At 30.7% G+C, this 19,663-nt stretch overlaps 2 protein-coding genes across 2 annotated transcripts; one reads left to right on the forward strand and one right to left on the reverse strand.

The window, feature by feature from the left end:
- Positions 1-742: 742 nt before the first annotated feature.
- LOC109799819 (nucleobase-ascorbate transporter 11) lies at positions 743-9,071 on the forward strand. Its single transcript, XM_020360455.3, has 10 exons — positions 743-2,080; positions 2,621-2,718; positions 2,810-2,980; positions 3,338-3,438; positions 4,989-5,124; positions 5,291-5,341; positions 6,173-6,460; positions 7,016-7,250; positions 7,397-7,677; positions 8,556-9,071. The coding sequence occupies exons 1-10, from the start codon at positions 1,357-1,359 to the stop codon at positions 8,775-8,777; spliced, it is 2,307 nt and encodes a 768-aa protein (XP_020216044.1). The 5' UTR covers positions 743-1,356; the 3' UTR covers positions 8,778-9,071.
- Positions 9,072-10,247: 1,176 nt separating this feature from the next.
- LOC109800404 (putative U-box domain-containing protein 50) lies at positions 10,248-18,013 on the reverse strand. The gene is made up of 8 exons (XM_020361187.3): positions 17,226-18,013; positions 17,017-17,129; positions 15,668-15,792; positions 15,123-15,564; positions 14,759-14,899; positions 12,760-13,299; positions 11,411-12,073; positions 10,248-10,597 (listed from the first exon to the last, which is right to left on the reverse strand). The coding sequence occupies exons 1-8, from the start codon at positions 17,428-17,430 to the stop codon at positions 10,397-10,399; spliced, it is 2,430 nt and encodes an 809-aa protein (XP_020216776.3). The 5' UTR covers positions 17,431-18,013; the 3' UTR covers positions 10,248-10,396.
- Positions 18,014-19,663: the final 1,650 nt, after the last annotated feature.

Genomic DNA, 19,663 nt, shown 5'->3' on the forward strand with positions numbered 1-19,663 from the left:
TTTCTTACACAGTTTCGCTATGGGCTACATTGTTTTTGTTAGTCCATCAAATGTGCTGGCCCAACCTATAGCGACACTGGTGTGGCTCATTCCAGCCAACCTAAAAAAAAAAAACCACGTGTCATGGATGTCATTATGGCTCATAGCGACACCGTTGTAAACAGCCCCAAAAATGTAATTAATTATAGAGCAGCCCCATTTACGTAAAATATTTTTAAAAGAAGCCCAATGGTCAATCACCCGCAATACCCTCCTTACACCACGAATATTGATGTTACACTTACTAGTTGTTACCCCCATAATGGGAAATAATATAATAAAATATAAAGAGAGCTAAAATTTAACATGTGGTTCGGTGAAGCATGAAGTTGTGTTGTGGAAGTAAACACAAGCACTTTACAGAAACTACATATATTCTATTTTGGGATTGGGTGTGCGCTTTACACACAGAGTGAGACACAACGTTATCTCTCAAAAAGTCTAAATATAGCTATTAATGTCCAAGTAAGTGTAACCCTTTTGAAATAGGGCAGTTAAATCATTCAAGATTCAAATCCATAACTAAAAGATAATAATCCAATTGAATGTGACACTAAACATGGCTTCCACAGTTCAAAACTCTTTTCCAACAATGCCAATGGATTGGGGCCTACTAATTAAGTTATATGTTTTCCACCGCATAATCATCATTGTAATAATGTGGCCAAGCAATTAATTACTCCACTACTCTCCCAGAAATAAGTACAGCGTAGAATAAGCATAAGAAACTTCAATTTGAAGCAAAGTGATTCACACGGATCTGTGGAACCGGTTTCCACCAAAAAGCAGTGAAAACTGAAGATCCTTATTAATTGCGAAAGAATATTAGGAAAAAAAACACACAAAAAGATTCAACTAGCATGGTGTTGCGTTACCCTTCCATTTGAAAATTGAGGTTCAAACTAAGGTAGCTAGGTCCTTTGTCAACATCAAGAGGCCATGCCAGAGAGACGTTTATGCAATTAAGGTCACACACTCACATTCACGCTTTCCTTTGATAGCAACTTGTGAGCTACAATGAGTTGAAGTGAAGATAAGATATGTCTCGGAGTCAAAGTGTTCACTGTCCTTCCTTCAACACTAACCGTTAATCGCTTCACCAAAGCACGTTGCTGTTGTTGTTGCTGTTGTGATAGTTTTCTTTCCTTGTCTTTTCACCATATACTGTTCCTTTGCTTCTACTCTCTCACTCTCCAGAATTTGGCTTTTTGCTGTGATGTGAAGCCTCTGGTTCCTTCACGTTGCAAAGTTTTCATCTTTGTTCTTTCTTGTATATTGGGTTGTTGAATTCAACTTGTTTGAAACAAAAAAGTGAAAATGGAAACTGGGTCGAGTTCGGAGTTCTTAGATAGGGGAAAGGCTATGAGGGGTGGTGGCACTGGAATGAAGCATGATGTTGGTGCTGCCAAAGCCAAAGTTGAGCCCTTTGTGGCAAGAAGTGATCACGATCCTCAGGAGTTGAGGTCTTGGGCAAAGAGAACTGGGTTTATGTCTGATTACTCAGGGGAAGCTGGGACTAGTGCCAGTGAGAAGTTTGATAGTGTAGGGTTTGATGTGAAGAGTGTTGATGATCAGAGAGAAGGAGGGTCCTCTCCCAAGATAGAGATTGATCCGGTGCTGGGGTTGGCGAGGCCTAATAGGGACAATGAGATTGAACATGTTTTTGTGTCAAAACATGGAGCCATGAGGAGTGAGAATGAGAAAGTTTTGAGGTCAAAGGATGCATGGAATGGGGCAGTGGAGAGACAAAACCAGAAGAGAAAAATTGGGGATGAGCCTGCTTTGTATATGGCTGGTGATGGTGACAAGAAAGTTGGGGTAAGAGGGAATGGTGATGCTAATAGAATGGTGGTGAGTGCGAATAGGGATAGTAATAGCCATGGAGTTTCTGCAGTTGCTCCTCTGCCAGAGCAGAAGAAGGAAGAGGGAGTCGCTGAAGATGTTAAGGTGAATCTGTTTCCAGAGGGGGAGGAACCTGCTTCTAGAGGGTGGCAGGGACCATCTGGATTGAAGTACGGGATCACAGAAAATCCGGGTCTTGGTTAGTTTTAAATTTTAATTCAATTTTCTGTTTCTCACATCTTAGTAAGAGTGCTAATTTTGGATAATTCTAAATCAGTCTGTTTGGTTTAACTTGAATTTGGTTAATAAAATTCTGTGTCTCAACGCTTATGTTTTTTTCAGCAATATAGTATATTTTAATCAAGTCCATTAATCATATGATCTTAGAAGAGAATAGTACTAATTTTTTCAGCAATATAAATTTTTGTTATGAAGTAATTTAGCTAGCTTGTGTGTGTTTGTTTTGGGTGTTCACAAATCGCAAGACCAAAAGTCTGTTCAATTATAAAAAGTAGATTGTCCTCAAGTTTAAGTCCATATATATTACGAATTTTAGTACTGTTTGTTTCAATATATTTTCATAAATTCATCAGTCATGCAATCTCCCCCTTAGTTTGAGTGCTGTTCAACATCTCTTGCTATTTATGAAGTTGTGTTTGATGAAGGGTTCAGTGAATCTCCCCCTTAATCCTGCTTCTGTAGTTATTACTTCTTTTGATTTACCTATCTTTAATTGCAGTACCTCTTATTTATTACGGCCTACAGCACTACCTATCATTGGTTGGCTCGCTAGTATTAATCCCACTAATCATGGTACCAACCATGGGTGGAACCGATGTAAGATATGCCTTTATGTAATGACCCTAGGAAAATTTATATGATACCTTTCCATATTCATTTTTATTCACTTGCACATCAATGATGACAGAACGATACTGCTAATGTAATTTCTACAATGCTGTTTCTTTCCGGCGTCACAACGATACTGCATTCCTACTTTGGAACACGACTACCTTTAGTTCAAGGAAGCTCATTTGTGTATCTGGCGCCAGCATTGGTTATCATGAATGCTGAAGAATTTCGAAATCTTACACATCATGTAAGTTCACTGACAGACAGAAAATGTTAAGTAATTGTCCTTAAGCTCTTTCAGGTTTGTACAATTACATCAAGTAATTTAAATCCTAGTAAACTATGTGTATTAGTACCTGCAAAAAAAATGTTAGAACTTGCTAACGTGCATGATACCCGTGTTTAAACAATTAACTATTTTAATCACTAGAATGGTTTTTTCCTTTTTGCTTCTTTCTGCTTTGATGCATCTACCAAAATTCTTTGTTTTGGATCAACCCAATGTTGGAGATTGTTGTTCACAAATCACATTTAACTTGGATTTTTGTTCTTCTGGTTGGTAACTATTCCCAGTTTCCATAGTAATGCCTGCTTATAACTGCAGAAATTTAGACACATAATGAGAGAACTCCAAGGAGCTATAATTGTTGGTTCAATATTCCAATGTATCCTGGGACTTAGTGGTTTCATGTCTCTCCTTCTCAGGTAACAAGAAGTTGCATGTTATATTTCTTGTGTTGACCAGTGCTTGATAAATTTCTGGTGGGAAAGAAATATCTTTCATCTTTTCCTTTTCAATTTAGTAAAATATATTTATTTTGTTACTTGGCTAAGCTGTTACATTGTTAAATACTCCCTCCTTCTCACGTGTAAACAAATATCAATTATTTTCATCCTATTTTATGATATTCTCATCAAAATACTCTTCATTTAATTGTGATTGGATTTACAGAGACTTATATTTATTCTTAATATTAACTTCTAATGAAAGGTAGTTTTTGAAAATAGTTTATTTTTAAATGAGATTGGTAAAATTAAATGATGTTAATTAATATTATTAATTAGCATAATGTTTGTTTTTGGCTTATATTTGAGAATGGAGGAAGTAATTAATACTAATGTGTATGAAGCATCTCCAATGATAGAGTTCTTAATATATTTTTTATGAACCTCTTAATGCCACGTATAATTTAAGAATTTTTCTATATTTTGCTCTAATAGAAGAACTTAATTGTGGTTCTTAATTCACCTTATGTGAGTTTCATAATAGACCCACTTTCTTTCTTTTTTTACTGCAAAAACCCAATTCTTGTGGATTCTTATTAAAGAACCAGTTCTACACATGAAAGCCATGTCACTATACTCCACTGGTGAAAAAAATAAGAACTGATTTTTATTCTAAGAACCCATATGAGAATCTCTCATTAGAGATGCCTAATAGATACACAAGTGCATAAATATTGTTGTTTTTTTAATATTTCTGGTTAAATCGTCTAAGCCTTTCTTTTAATCTCTTCTGTCAAAGAATTTATATTGTTGCAATAAAGTTGTTAGAAAAACTGAACATAAAACATGGTATAAGACTAATCAAACAAAGCAGTAGGACAAAATAAAATAAAATAATATATATATAAGTTAATTACTTATACACTATCAGTATAAAGTTTTTTTACACTGGTAACCCATCATATCTTTTAATAGTATCATGTCAGTTGCTTATTTAATAAAATAAAAATAAAATAAACTCATTTAAAAAATATGATTGTTTGACGGTGTAAAAAAACTTTACACTGACAGTGTATAGGTGATTAACTCTCTATATATATATATATCCTGTAGGACTGAACACTAAGACGGTAAGATTAAACAGAAAGACTACAGGGCAAAACAGAAAAATCACTCAAATGAAAAAGAGGAACAAAAGCCTATCATTAAATTTCACAGGACCGGTGATTGGAATTACGATTAGGACTTGTCACATGGGTACAACACAAAAATGTTTTTAACTTATTTCAGTAAGCATCACTGTCAAGCTTAGGAATAAGCACTCATGTGATAAACTTTTATTAAATAAGTATTTAGTTAAGTAGTTTGTTCGAATGTGTCCTTTAATAACATAATGTGATATGAATTTATATTGGTGAGTGAAGTGAAGCACAAAAGTTATTGAAATTTCATCTGAAGAAAACTATATTAAGACTTGAGGCTGAGTCTTATGTGTTATTCATTGCAATTTTATAACAATTTTTTTATAGGATAATCAACCCAATTGTGGTGGCTCCAACTGTTGCTGCTGTAGGTTTAGCATTCTTCAGCTATGGCTTTCCACAAGCTGGCACTTGCATGGAAATTAGCATTCCGCAGATAGCATTGGTTCTAATATTCACACTGGTGAGTTATGACCTAAGTAATGGCTGTAAAGTTGCTTCTTGTCATATTAAAGAGGCTGTGTTTGCCTCATGTAAAAAAATTATTGACTTTTGTCCTTTAATTAAACGTTTTCAGTTGTTTTCTGAAACTCATACCGATGGATGTTTCTGTTATTGTTTATTTGAAGCATCTTCGAGGAATATCTATCTTTGGACATAACACATTTCGAATTTATGCTGTAAGTATCTTGAACAAATATGTTCCGTTTTTAATTATTATTTTTTTTGAGACATGGCATAAATTACATGTAGTTTACGTTTCTTGTTTAGATTATTTTGTGGATAAAACTTAGATGCACTATCATGTGTTGTTGGTATTGTGGTATTGTTTTCTAGTTAAAATTAAAGTTTTGCCTCAGTAATATGTATAATAAAAGATTTCATTAAATGTCAATCCATATTATCAAAGTAAAACTCTAATTCTGATTATTGAATAGCATCAAAAATACCTGTTAGGATGCAAGCAAAGCCCCACATCATTCAAACAAGAGGATGAATATGAGTTTATATACACACAGTTGTCTTTATTGGTAGAGAGGACTTTTGGATGGTATCTAAAAGCAAAACTGTGAGGACTAAGTCCAAAGCAGACAATATCTTATCAACATGGAGACATGTGTATGTGTGTGGTAACCCCCAGTACCTAACAAGTGGTATCAGAGTGGTAGGTTTGGGATCTCTTGTGTCGAAAGTCTTCATAAACGGTGGAGGGTTAAAGCGGACAATATCTTATCAATACCTTTGGTATTGTATTTAAGTTTTGTCCTTATTTTTTCTGACAGGAATTCATAAACATTAGCCTGTCGTGTTGTTATGATGCATGTTGAAAATCATACACATAAAAAAGTAATGTTATAATTTGCTGGTTGCATTGTGTCTGATCTTCATTTCAAAACTCAAAACAATTGTATACTTCATTATGGAGTTGAGAACTTGAGATTACCAAGTTTTCCTTAATTAAATGTGGATATACTGACAAATTGTGTTGACAAACTTTTGAATATTTGCAGGTTCCCTTGAGTGTTACATTAACTTGGATATATGCGTCGTTTTTAACAGCCGGGGGAGCATATAACTACAAAGGATGCAATCCCAAAATCCCGAGTTCAAACATTCTGACAGATGCATGCAGAAAGCATGCTTATACCATGAAGCATTGCAGGACCGATATATCCAACGCATTGTTAACTTCTGCATGGCTCAGAATTCCTTACCCTTTTCAGTGGGGTTTCCCTATTTTCCATTTTAGGACTTGCATTATCATGGCCGTAGTGTCGCTGGTTGCCTCTGTGGATTCAGTAAGTACATTATTTACATGTTTGCAAATGCAAAATATCATCAGCATAGTATTATAACTCTAAGTGGTCTAATCAACTAGTCTTTTGGGTTAATTGGTACTTTCCTTGTGAATTATCTAATTTTTCTTGCAAGGGGTGGCAATGTTATGACTTATATATGACTTACGAATCACACATTAGGTAGAAGAAAGCACAATGAGATACTTAACTAGCTAGAAAAAATCAAAAGGGGCTCATCAAAACCAGTAAAATGTTATAGATATTTTGTATTTAAATTCAATAAAGTGGTATATACACATACACAAAAGAGAAAGACAGTAGTATCAAAAAGTAGATTAGAGAAATGCTAGCAATTCAGTCTTTGTTGTTGGCTGTGTTGGAAGAAAAATGTCACAGAATGTATTGGAAATTGTTCGAAACAGTGTAGCTAACACTCTTCAAGTAGTTATTATCAAAGTCCGAAACACCTTTTTTAAACATTAAGATGAATTTTCATGTTGAAAGCAAGGATCAAACATGATCAGAAACTAAGTGATGGACATGTTTGTTTTCCAGATTGGAACTTATCATTCTGCATCTCTGCGAATGAATTTGAGGCCTCCAACTCCAGGAGTTGTGAGCCGAGGAATTGCATTAGAGGGTTTCTGTAGTATATTGGCTGGTCTTTGGGGTTCAGGAACTGGGTCAACAACCTTGACAGAAAATGTTCACACAATTGACACAACAAAGGTGGCAAGTCGGAGGGTGGTGGAACTTGGAGCAGCTTTCATGATTCTCTTTTCCTTTATGGGTAAAGCAGCAAAACTTGATGACATAATCATAATTTGATGTCAAAATTATTAAAAGTCTGTGTGTATACAAGTTTAGAAGAGTTTCTTTACTGGAAATAAAACTTTTTTGTCACTATGGTCCAATTTATGGCTTTTTATTTTGCAGGAAAAGTGGGTGCCCTTATTGCTTCCATTCCACAGGCCTTGGCTGCTTCTGTACTGTGTTTCATTTGGGCTCTTATAGCAGCTTTGGGCCTTTCAAAATTACAGTATGGTCAATCTGGCAGCTTCAGGAACATGGCTATAGTTGGTGTTTCATTGTTCCTTGGTCTATCTATCCCTGCCTATTTTCAACAATACAAGCCTCAAACCAGTCTCATACTGCCCCCTTACCTGGTACCTTATGGGGCTGCATCTAGTGGACCATTCCATTCTGGCATTAAACAAGTGAGTATTTTCTCTATGCTCACACCCCTTGCCTTTTCTAAATATGAAATAGTATAAGAAGGAACATATTTGATAGGTCATACGTGAATATTCAAATCATCAAGTTTGACTAATTAGAATTAGAATTGATTTTGATGTGAAGTGATTTATGTTTTGGTGCATTGTTTCTAAAAATAAGTTAATAGTAAAACTTATTATAAAATATTTTATTCAACCCCATTGTCAAATGTTGTTTCAACTCAAAATCAATTTTGAACTCAATTAATTCTTCAAGGAAAATCATACTTGTACAATAAATTATGCAACAAGTGATACACCACCATTTTTGTATCTATCTCTCTGTTACATCTTTTATTACATTTATTAGTGATAAAGAGATAAACACACAAAAAATATAACTATGTACAAATTGTTGTATGCATATCATTACTCATTTTTCAATTGTGAACATTTACTTTAAATGTTAGTTAGTATTTCAATGTGATTTTAGATAACTCAACAAGAAACTGAACATGCACCAAGACTAATGTGAAAGTTTTTAATTTGTAGATGCAATTATTGCGATTAACAAAATTGTAAAAAGTTGCTGACAAATGTGGTTGCAATTAAAAAAGTTGTGAAAAATTGCAGATAAATGTAGCCACAAGCTGCAAATGCGACCAAGATGCAATCATAGAGAGAGTTTAAAATCTTAATATTGTGGCTACAACTGTAATTGCAGACTCAAATTTAAAACCATACTAATATCACATTATTATCAGCCGAAACATTTCTCTGAGTATGTGTGTAAATTTATGGCAACTAAACTGCTAGCTACTTAATTATTTTGGTGAAGATAAGCTAACTAGTGATTTGTAATTCCCTACCAAATGTTTCAGCTTGATTTTGCAATCAATGGTCTTATGTCCTTAAATATGGTGGCTACACTTTTGGTGGCATTCATTCTAGACAACACTGTCCCGGGAAGTCAACAAGAACGAGGGGTGTATATATGGTCACGAGCTGAAGATATTGCAAATGATCCCTCACTGCCATCAGCATATTCTTTGCCAAGGAAAATTGCTAAGTTTTTCTGTTGGGCAAAATGTTTGGGAGTCTGAATAATAGGCTATATCTGATTTATTTTATTCATGGTAACATTTACTTCTGATCCTTGGAGCTTACAAGATATTGAAGCTCATGAAGAATAAAAACAAATATACTTGGATTTAGGTGCAGCAGCCAGCAAGGCCAAATAGGAAATAGTTTAGCACTGATTTTGCTTGTGTAATATACTGCTGTATCACACAGATCAATTTCTGAACTCAAAACAAAAACAAAAATGGAAGTTATTATTGTTCTTGTACTGTTGTATATTTATATTTTTTAATCAATTAATGGCACGATTTTTTGTAGATTCGATTTGAATTTGGGTTTGCAATAAAAATCGAAAAAATGCAACAAATCTATATTTGTAGCCAATGGACTCAACCTTTCAACCGCTCAGAGTTATCTGAGGATATGGATTGGTATGAAAAGCAAAAAGGAGATGAAAATGTCACACCCCACAGTTAAAAGCTGGCATTTATGTGTTTCTATGGCTGTTTCATTACAGTAGAAAAAAGAAAGAAAAGTGAGTATCACATTTAAACCGGCCATAATTTAATTAATGTTAAAATATTTTTTAAGTCTATATAGTATTATTTACTTTATTTTTTAAGTATTCATAGTTTAAAATAATTTTTTTAATCTACATATTTATTTTTGTAATCTTTTTTAATTCATATAATTTAAGATAAATTTTTGTAGTTCTTATATTTGTAAGTTTTTAATCTTTTTAGTCTTTATTATTTTTTTTTAATGTTATATATTTTATATTAACATGACAGAAGTATTAATTCAAGTTTGTATATCTCATGTCAAATTTTTTCTATCAACATCAACATAATAGAAACAATCTTATAAAAGGTTAGGGACAAAGACTAAAAAGATTAAAAATATTATAAATATAAAGACTTAAAATTTTATCTTAAACTATAAGAACTAAAGAGTATTGAAAAAATAAATGTAGAGACCAAAAATATCTATTTTAAACTATAAAAAGTAAAATGTAAAATAAGTAAAATTATAGATATTATAAAAGTATTTTACCCTTTAACTAATTTATCTTTCGTTATATATTCTACATTCATTCTAAAGTTAAGTATTTTTAATTTTATACTTTCTGTGCCATAATGACTTCAATTTAATGTTTTTATATATAGATTAAAGATAATAATAAATATATCACTTTACAATTTCATTAAAATAACTTACTCTTTCAATAAATGCATTACTTTGACTTATAATAGTTGAATAATTTATATAAAAAAAATTAAAAAAAATTGATATTACATTAAAGTGAGAACATCATTTATTCATGATATTTTTATATTAAAATTGCAAAGATTATGGAACAGAAGGAATACTACATTCTATTTTATTTAAATTAAAAAATACTTATTGATTAAAAGAAAAAAAACAGCAATGATCCTTTATATGTCTATTTTGTGTGCCAAAGAGATTTAGTTAATTTGGTTGAGAATAGTGTGTGGATTGTTGTAAATCTATGTTACTATATTCGATTCTCACCGATCAAAAGATGTCTATCTTGTCTTAAAATAAATAAAAAAAATGTTACAAATTATTATCATGCATGTAAGAGGTAATTAAGTATGGGCAAAGAAACATGTGTGGAGTATTAATTTGCAAGTGTAGCTGATGATGTCTTGGTTTGCCAGTCTTCAATCAGGGAACGGAGGGTATGATTAGGGGTAAGTAATTTGTGGTTCAGCCTCAAATTTTTTGGTGATATTTCATGCCCCGATTGCAACCACTTTTCTATTGCTTCTAGCTCATAAGAAAATCCATCTGCTGCTATATGTGGATTTTTCATTATCTTCTGCACTCAACATTGCAAAAAATACAATCTTTAAGTTGCTTCCAAAATAAAAAAAATAATAATAAAGAGATTGGTATAAAGATTTTTAAATTATCAATTAATTAAAAATCAGTCTAAATAGTACAAAAAGTTAATAATAATTTTCAATTATATTATAATTTATGATTGGATGGTATATTCCAATTAAATTCTTATAATAATAGTTTCATATCGAATTTTGATCCAAACAAAAATACTGGCAGTAAAGTCTTTATCAATGTTTACAAAATAAGTAAAAGAAAAAATTTAGTTTTTTTCCTAATCTAATTAGAATTAAAATTTTATTTTAATAATTTATGTTGATTTTTAACACAAATTTCTATTACATGTATTGTTGAAGTGAATCTTTAATTTAAATTATTAAATAAAGAAAAAAAAATCATGCATTCATCATAAGGATGCTTACATTGTTATTTAGTCATGATAATTAAATTTGATGAATTTGATAACAATTACCTTATAAGTTACACCTAAACTAATTTTTAATTAGTTAGTAGTATTATTTTTTTAAGTGCTTATCTATGTATTAAACTTTGAAACAATAATATCATATGTATTTAATTAATGTGTTACTGTCAGTATAAAGTTTTTTACAGTAGCAATCAATGATATCTTTTAAAGTTGTTTATTTTATTATTATTTCATTAAGTAAGTAACTGACATGACACTATTAAAAGATATAATTGGTTATCAGTATAAAATTTTTTTACACTGACAGTTTATAGGTAATTAACTCTTAATTAATTAAGAAATTGAATTTTTTTGGAGACTAACCTTAAGGATAGGGCAAACGAAGAAACTAGGCACGTGGGTGGAGTCATGTGCATCCACATCACCATTCCATCTATCCCTAGCAACCTTTTCATCACCCTTTCTCATAATCTCATTCAGTTCTTCCATCACTCTTGTTATGCTCATTTCTCCATTGGGCCCACACTCTATGGACATACACCTCATTGCTAAGCCCACCACTTCTCTTGCTACATCCAACGGCCATTGCTCACCAATCTCATCATAAAAAGCCTCACTATCAGTATCCATTGTCACCCAATTTCTTCTTCCAGTCAATAAGTTTTGCAATAAAACCCCTATTGCTTTCATTTCTGAATCATCGTTGCATTCTTCACTGCACCCTTCAAGCCCAAACCCTGTGATTTTTGCAACAAGGTTGCAGTCTAGGAGGATTTTGGATGGAGAAGGAAGGCAATGGATAATGGGCCTGGGCTGGGCTGCATTTAGAAAGCCCAGCCCAGAACAAACTTCAATGGCTATCCTTACGCGATCACGCCAGGTTAAGACACGGCTTCTGTTCATGCCGAATAGCATTTCCTCCAAGCTACCTCTGTTCATGTATTCCAAAACTAAGCATTTGGGCTCTGAGCAGAAGCCCAACACAGCAGCTAGATGAGGTTGCCGAATCCTACCAAGATATGCCACCTAAAACCAGATCAAAAAATATGTTAACTTTAACTTCAATAAAGTTGATAAAAATAAATAAATATTGAAAGATACTCGATAATAGATGGTAGAGATCTATGATAATAGTGGTGAAAATAATAATAATGATAATCTCATAAGAAAATATATGATTAAATTTTAATTTCAATAGCAGATTTTTATAATTAAATATTCTCATTTTTTTCATTTTTAAAAGTTTCTCATTTATATACATATAAGTCTAATTTCTTAAGTAGGAAATACAAAAGAATTATATAAACACTGATAAAATCTTAAGGTTTGTTCTGATCTTGATGAATTCTGAAGGCCCATCTAACTTAAAAGTTTTTGTCAACAAAAAAAAAGAATACAAAAGAAATTTCTCAAAATTAATGAATTTTTTAAAAAATAAAATTTTCATGAATTCACAAACATACCAAACCTTAACTAAACAACATTTGTTTACTTAATGAAATTAAATTTTTATAATGGTTTACATTTTTTTGACATACATTAGTTTTACCAGAATGTGCTCACTGTTTAAACATTTTACACTATTGTACTAACATAAGTTACCATTTTCTTTTACACTATTATTGTTATTGTTGTTGTGCTACAAAAGAAAAAATAATAATCTTGTGTGATGATTTATAACTAGGTAAACTTTTATTGTTGCTTGCTTTTACCTTGGCTTGGAACTCTAGTTGTGACAAATCTGAAGCAAAATTGAGCTTCTTGATTGCAACAGTGGAATGGTTAATTTGTCCTCTGTACACACTGCTCCAATTCCCACCAGATTTCAACCTCTTTTGCTCTGAAAAATTGTGGGTGGCTATGATGATCTCTTCTTTCGTGTACTCTCTGAAACCACAACCCTTTTCTATCATCCTACACTCATTCCTGTGACATCTTTTTCTTTGATAAAACTGAATTCTTCTGTTCAACCCTTCTCTTTGTCTCCTCAGATCATTCATTTCCATAAGCATCTCATTCTTCTCAGCCATTGCCTTCCCTAGTTCGCTTTCAGCTTGTGACATTGCCAATGTGCAAATGTGAAGCCTGTTTACGAGCTCTGATTGCTGCTCTGCCACTGAACTAAGCATTTCCTTGCTCTCTTTAATATCCATTCTAATTTCGTTAACTTCTTCTTTTTCTGCCTCCAGTTCCTTCTTTACTTCTTCCTTTCTTCTTGCTTCTTCCTTTATTAGAGATTCTAGTTCTTCTTCCTGCACAAACAATGGTGACTTCTCGGATCAGAATATGGGTGAAAAAATTTGAAGTGGGTCATCAAGAGAAGTCCAAAAGGAAAATGTTTGCATCTATTAATTATTTTTAGTATGATAAAATTAATTTTAACATAACGAAAAATTTAAGATATACATCTAAATTTTATAGTTTGATATAAAGACCTCAATTAAAAAACTACTCTCATAGATTTAATATTTTTTTTACAGTGGGTAACTTTTTTTAATAAAAACGTGATGAGAATTAAATTTAAGTCCTTTCATTTCTAGTTATTTCAATTTCATTCTCTATCTATTAGACTAATTTTAGTTATTAGATTTAATAATGTATTATAATTCAAAAGCTTAAGATAATAATGAGTCTTATCAATTATATTTGTTCTTATGTAATTCACTTCAAATCAATTTATCAATCATAGTTGGATTTTTTAAAATAAAAAAAAAAGCTGTAACACATCATAGAGCCCAATTGATTAAAAATATTATAATTACTAGGGAAAAAATACACTACATTTTTTATACACTTATAGAAAAATGTATAGTTACTTTTAATTTTTAAAAATAAAAAATATAAAAGAGAATAATAGAGGTTAAATAGAAAACAAGAATATTTAGTTATTTTGAAATTTGATTTTATTTGTAGTTAGTAAGTAATTTTTTTTATATACAATTAAAACACAACAATAATATAATTTATAATAAAATTAAAGAGTAAAATCATATATATATATATATATATATATATCATATATATATATATATATATATATATATATATATATATATATATATATATATATATATATATATATATTTAAGGAGAATGCTAATGTACTCTCACCTATTTTTTAGTGGGAGTATGTTAGCAACCTACACCAAAATTTTAGGACAAAAAAACCACTCATTTCTTTTGATTTGGTTTATTTGTATAAAGGATATTATAGTAATTTAATTTAATTTTAAATGAAAGTAAAATATTTTCTCTCTCTTATTAACTTCACTCTAAGTCATTTATCTCTCCTATTAAATTCCTTCTCCTATTCATTTCTCTTTCCTATTAAATTCTTTCTCTAACATATTTATCTCTCTCCTATTAAATTCTTTCTTTAACTCATTTCTCTCTCATCTCTCATGATGTCTCTTCCATTTTTTTCTGAACAAATAAAAATTAATTAATTAGAAAAAATAAATGAATTGGAGAATGAAGTTAATAAGAGAGAAAAAATATTATTTTCATTTAAAATTAAATTAAATTACTATAATATCCTTTATATAAATTAATCAAATTAAAATAAATGAGTAATTTTTTTGTCCTAAAATTTTGGTGTAAGTTGCTAACATACTTTCACTAAAAAATAGGTGGGAGTACATTAGCATTCCCCTATATTTAAATGAAAATGGGGTTTAACGATTACAAAAGTTATGAACTTATGATTATTACCCGACGATTACATAAATAAATAGCCCATTCAGCTTTCTCATGTCTCTCCCAATTGGCCTCGTCTTCTTTCCTTTTCATTTGGATGGTTCTGTAAGCTTCATTCAGTTTATCTTTGAGGATCTCAATATTTTCTGCAGCACTCTGAGATGGTATCCAATTTGGACAATATGTTAATAATAAGTCTACTATTGGACATAATAATAATAATAAAAATAAAAAGGAAGAATGCTGATAAACAATAATTAGTAAAGGACATATATTTAAGCCAGATCGGATGAATTTTCACCAAGTACCTCTTAGAAAATACAAATAAATTATCATTATATTAAGAACTTTTTTTTCTTCAAGGAAATGATTTAGTTACCTTTCTATCCAAATTGTTAAGTTCTTTGACATATGGCTCAATTGGGCTAGTGTGAGAAACATGGTCGTCTTGCCCTTCCTCCAAATTCAAAGATAGTAACTCTTGTAAATAATTTTCAATTTCTTGGAAACTAATTTCCCATTGATTCTGGTTAAGATAGGACTCCAATTCCAAATTTGATGAGGAAGTTGTTTGTACGCAAGAACTTCTATGTTGGGAGTCAATTGTTTTATTATCAAATAACATTCTCTCTAGCCAATCTTTAAAATTTAACTTATCCCTCATGCTAGCTATTTTGACCCCATTATCATCCTCCAAGATTATCCCATCATTCTTCACTCGTGGCATAACTTGTTTCCCTCCACAAATAATGAACAACTCACAGGACGCAGGCTTGAGATGATGAACGTAGAAAAATCCATTAATGTCAACTTCCGATTTCCTAATGGAACAAGTTGTAAAAGTAATTGAGTTATATTGCATTATGCATGCATGCATGAACTTTCTGTACTCAGGAAGAAAAAAGCAAGGAAAAGAAAAAGTACAAGGAAGGCTTCATGAATGAAAATCCCATGACCAATTTCGTTATTCCTAGACCATGGATCAAGTCTACGGTGCGCTTTTGCATTGGTTCATCAAATTTCTCAACTTCAAATGTTTCAGCTGGCACCTGAAATATAGATTACATAGTGTTTTAAAACCCGGACCGACCCGGCCGGTCGGACCGGGAACCGGTGGTCCAGCCGGTCCGAATCTGAAGTTGGATCGGTTACGCAGTCGACCCGTTTCAAACCGGATTGAACCGGTCAATTTTTCGGTTCAACCGGTGAACCGGTGGGTCAAACCGGTTCAACCACTTTTTTAAAAAAAAATTTTAAAATTTTTTTAAGGGACCATAAATCACAAAAATAATAATGAAAATTGAATCTCTTAATGAAAAAGCAATGAGTCTTATTAAATATAACAATGACTACTTGTTCTAATATATTTGTTTACAATATATACAACTTAAATAACTTTTATAGTATATTATTAATTTTAAATTATATATTTAATAATGTAATATCTATGTAAATATTACATATATTGTTTTGTGATATTAATTGCAAGCATATTATATATGTACATATTGTTTATATTTTTAATTTGTATTAATATACTGTTTAACATGTAATTTTTTTATGTATTTTTTTACAAAATAAAAATAAAAATAATTTTAAATAATATAGAAAAATTAAAATTTAAAATAAGATATGAATTTATTAAAATTTATAAGTATAAAATATATTTAATATGAATATTTTTTAATAAAAATAAATAAAAATCGAGTCATGCGGTTCAACCAGTGACCCACCGGTTCAACCTTTGACCCACTGACCCAGTATCTTAACCGGTTCGATGACCGGTCCGGTTTTTAAAACTATGCGATGAATCTACTGAAAAGAAAAAAGTCATATATTCAAAAGAATGTTTACTTAATTAGTAGGCTTAGTTTTTAACATATTATTTGCACAAACATATATATAAGTTGGAGTCTTTATAATTACACACTTCATTCTCTTACAACTCAATATCATTCCAATTTTCTTTCTATCAACTAATTATAAAAACTATTGTTAGTATAATTTAATATATTTATTATAAGTTAATAAATTTCTATATACTATGGTTTATGATTTCACGGAAGTATATAATAAATTTTTATAATACATATATTATTTATCCTATTATCTACGGGCAAGCCAATTGACTGTTTTTTTTTTTTCATGATTACATGGGAGTTTTATTTCATTTTTCGATCGGAGGAAATTAGCAAGCTTAATTAGTTTATTTGATTTCAGACAATCTCTTCAACAGAAATACGTTAGTAAAGTACTAAAATAAATTTCCTCACATTGTCACATAAAGCTATATACTTGGAAAGAAGCTTCTCAATTATCCTTTGTTCATATTTTCTGACACGTTCCAGCTTCTTTTCACATGCGCCTCTTGCAGGGAGTCTGCCAACTGCAACAAATTAAATCCCATAACTAATTAGTGAAACAAAATTGAACTTAAATGGTAACGAAGAAGAAAATTGAGAAACAAATGTAGGAAAAATACGCAGTGTGGCAACATATTTCATGGTAGTGTTGTATTTCACATGTAGAATGACTATAGAACATGGATGGGAATTCCATTTGTTTATAGCCCATCTCAAAGTTTGAAATCCATCTATGATATCATAGCCAACAGCAACGTAAATTTTTTCTGTTTGAGTTGCATCCATTTTATTGAACCAAGCTGCATCAAGAAGAAACTGTGACATACACTCGTGACAAACTCAAACTTGGATTTGAAGGGTTTGAGTTTGAGGTACCTGTTAGGCAATTCTTGATTGTGTTGTGGATTTATTAGTGTGAAAATCTCTTTTGTGAGGGAAAAAGTTGGTATGTGGTCGCTGTCAAAGATTTTGTCAGCGATTTTTACTAGTTTGCTTTGAATATTATTTTGTCATTGCTAGGTAATATTCTTTGGTATCAATTGCAATGTAATTTTATTTTATTTTGAAATTTATTTTATTATATCAGATCTTCCAAGAGAAAGGCATTCGATATTTTTGTATCGCTTTTCACGCTTCGCAAACTAAGCTAGGTAATATTCTTCGGTATCAGTTGCATTTCGATGGTAATTTTCCCGGCTCTTGTACAACTGTAGAGGTCTCCCTTCATCAATTTTTTTAATGCTCAGAACATTTTCAATGGGGTTGATTATAAGTAACTTTTCGGTGCCACATCATACCACATCAAATTTATGGATTGTTTAAATTTTAGCAAAATTACTTGTACAAGCAACTTTACTAAAATTTAAACAACCCATAAATCTGATGTGGCATGATGTGGTACTGGGAGTTGCTTATAAGCAAATCCCACTAGAGATGCTCTTAAAATGACAGATTAGGGATGATATCTATGAGTGTGGGATAGAAAATTAATAACACATTAGGGTCAAATCAAACATTATTATTTATTTAGTGGTTAGTTGAAGTTTAAGACTTTACTTGCCAAAAAGTCAATAGAGACTTGTCATGAGTATCAATAGAATTTTTTTTATAAATATATCTGTCAAAATAAGATTTTATATAGTATTTAATTAAAATAAGTATTAGTGTTGTATTCTATTATTATTAAAATTAATAATGTTGTGTTTGGTAGAGAATAAAAAAAATTACAAAAATAATAAAATAAAATAGAAATAATTTTTTAAAATTAGTTAATTTAGATTAAAATAAGAAAAAAATATTATTAGACTTAAATCCATTTTTTGTCCATAATTTTGTAAATCTGCAATTTTGATCTTTTAAAAAAAAATTATTATCATGAACTTAGTCTCTTTAGTTTTTAAAATTAAGTAACATTAATCTATCATTAACATGTCATCCAGACATACAAAAAAAAAATGTTAACATATCTATGTGAAGCATTATCTGATAGTTACATACTTAGTCATACTAGCTTCCGCATAAGGTACAATATTGCTTTTTACTACAAATATATTATAGTTCTCTTTTTGATTTCAATTAAAATTTATTATTTATTAAAATATTTTTTAATTCTTAATACTAATATTTTAGGTGGCTAACTATCTAAATGTAGTATCACCACTACAAGAAATGTTACATATAGTGACATATAAAAAGTGTCACTATAGGTATAATATATGTAAGTATATATTTATTTGATATATAGTTACACACAACTTTAGTGTTGATTTTGAATGAGATTTAACAATATATTTTGTTATCATTATAGTTTATACACACCTTTTAATAATATACCAATATATATTGTATTTATTGTGTGGGTAAAAGTAATTTTTAGTGGTATGTATAGTGTCATTATAGGATGTGTGTCATTATATGACAATTTTGTTGTAGTGCAGTCACAAGCATTAGTCCATATTTTCTATTTAATTTTGAATTACATATTAACGGTGAACCAACATTACTTAATTTTGAAAATTAACTAAATCAAATATGCAATAGAAAATTTTGGAGAACCAAAATTACACATTTGAGAAAAGGTGAAAAGTGAATTTAAGTCTTAGTGTTATTATATAAAGACGCGAGGAAAGGGATGCTTATGGATTTTGAGAGGATAGGTTTGTTTCACTATAGGTAGAGCTGTCGAAACGGGCTACTCGGTCCGGCTCATCACGAGTTGACCATTTGGTGGGCTAACCCAGCCTGACTCATTTATCAGTGAACTCAAAAAAATTGAACTCGACCCGGCTCACCACGGGTTGGTCGGTTAAACAGGTTGGCTCACCTTAAAAAAAAAATTATTTTTTTTCTTCTTAATATACAACTGAAACCCAAAAGTTTAAACCTATTTTAAAAATATGAGATTCTTAATTAAGACATCCATAAATGAATCATTCATCTCAAACATTAAATGATAATTTTAAATACAATCAAATCAAATCTAAATAATCTCAAATAGATAAATATAATCCAAAATCATCTTAAACTTCAAATATAATCCAAAATTATCTTAAACTTC

Source organism: Cajanus cajan, chromosome 5, assembly GCF_000230855.2.
Source record: "Cajanus cajan strain Asha chromosome 5, NIPB_CcT2T_4, whole genome shotgun sequence".
NCBI lineage: Eukaryota > Viridiplantae > Streptophyta > Magnoliopsida > Fabales > Fabaceae > Cajanus > Cajanus cajan.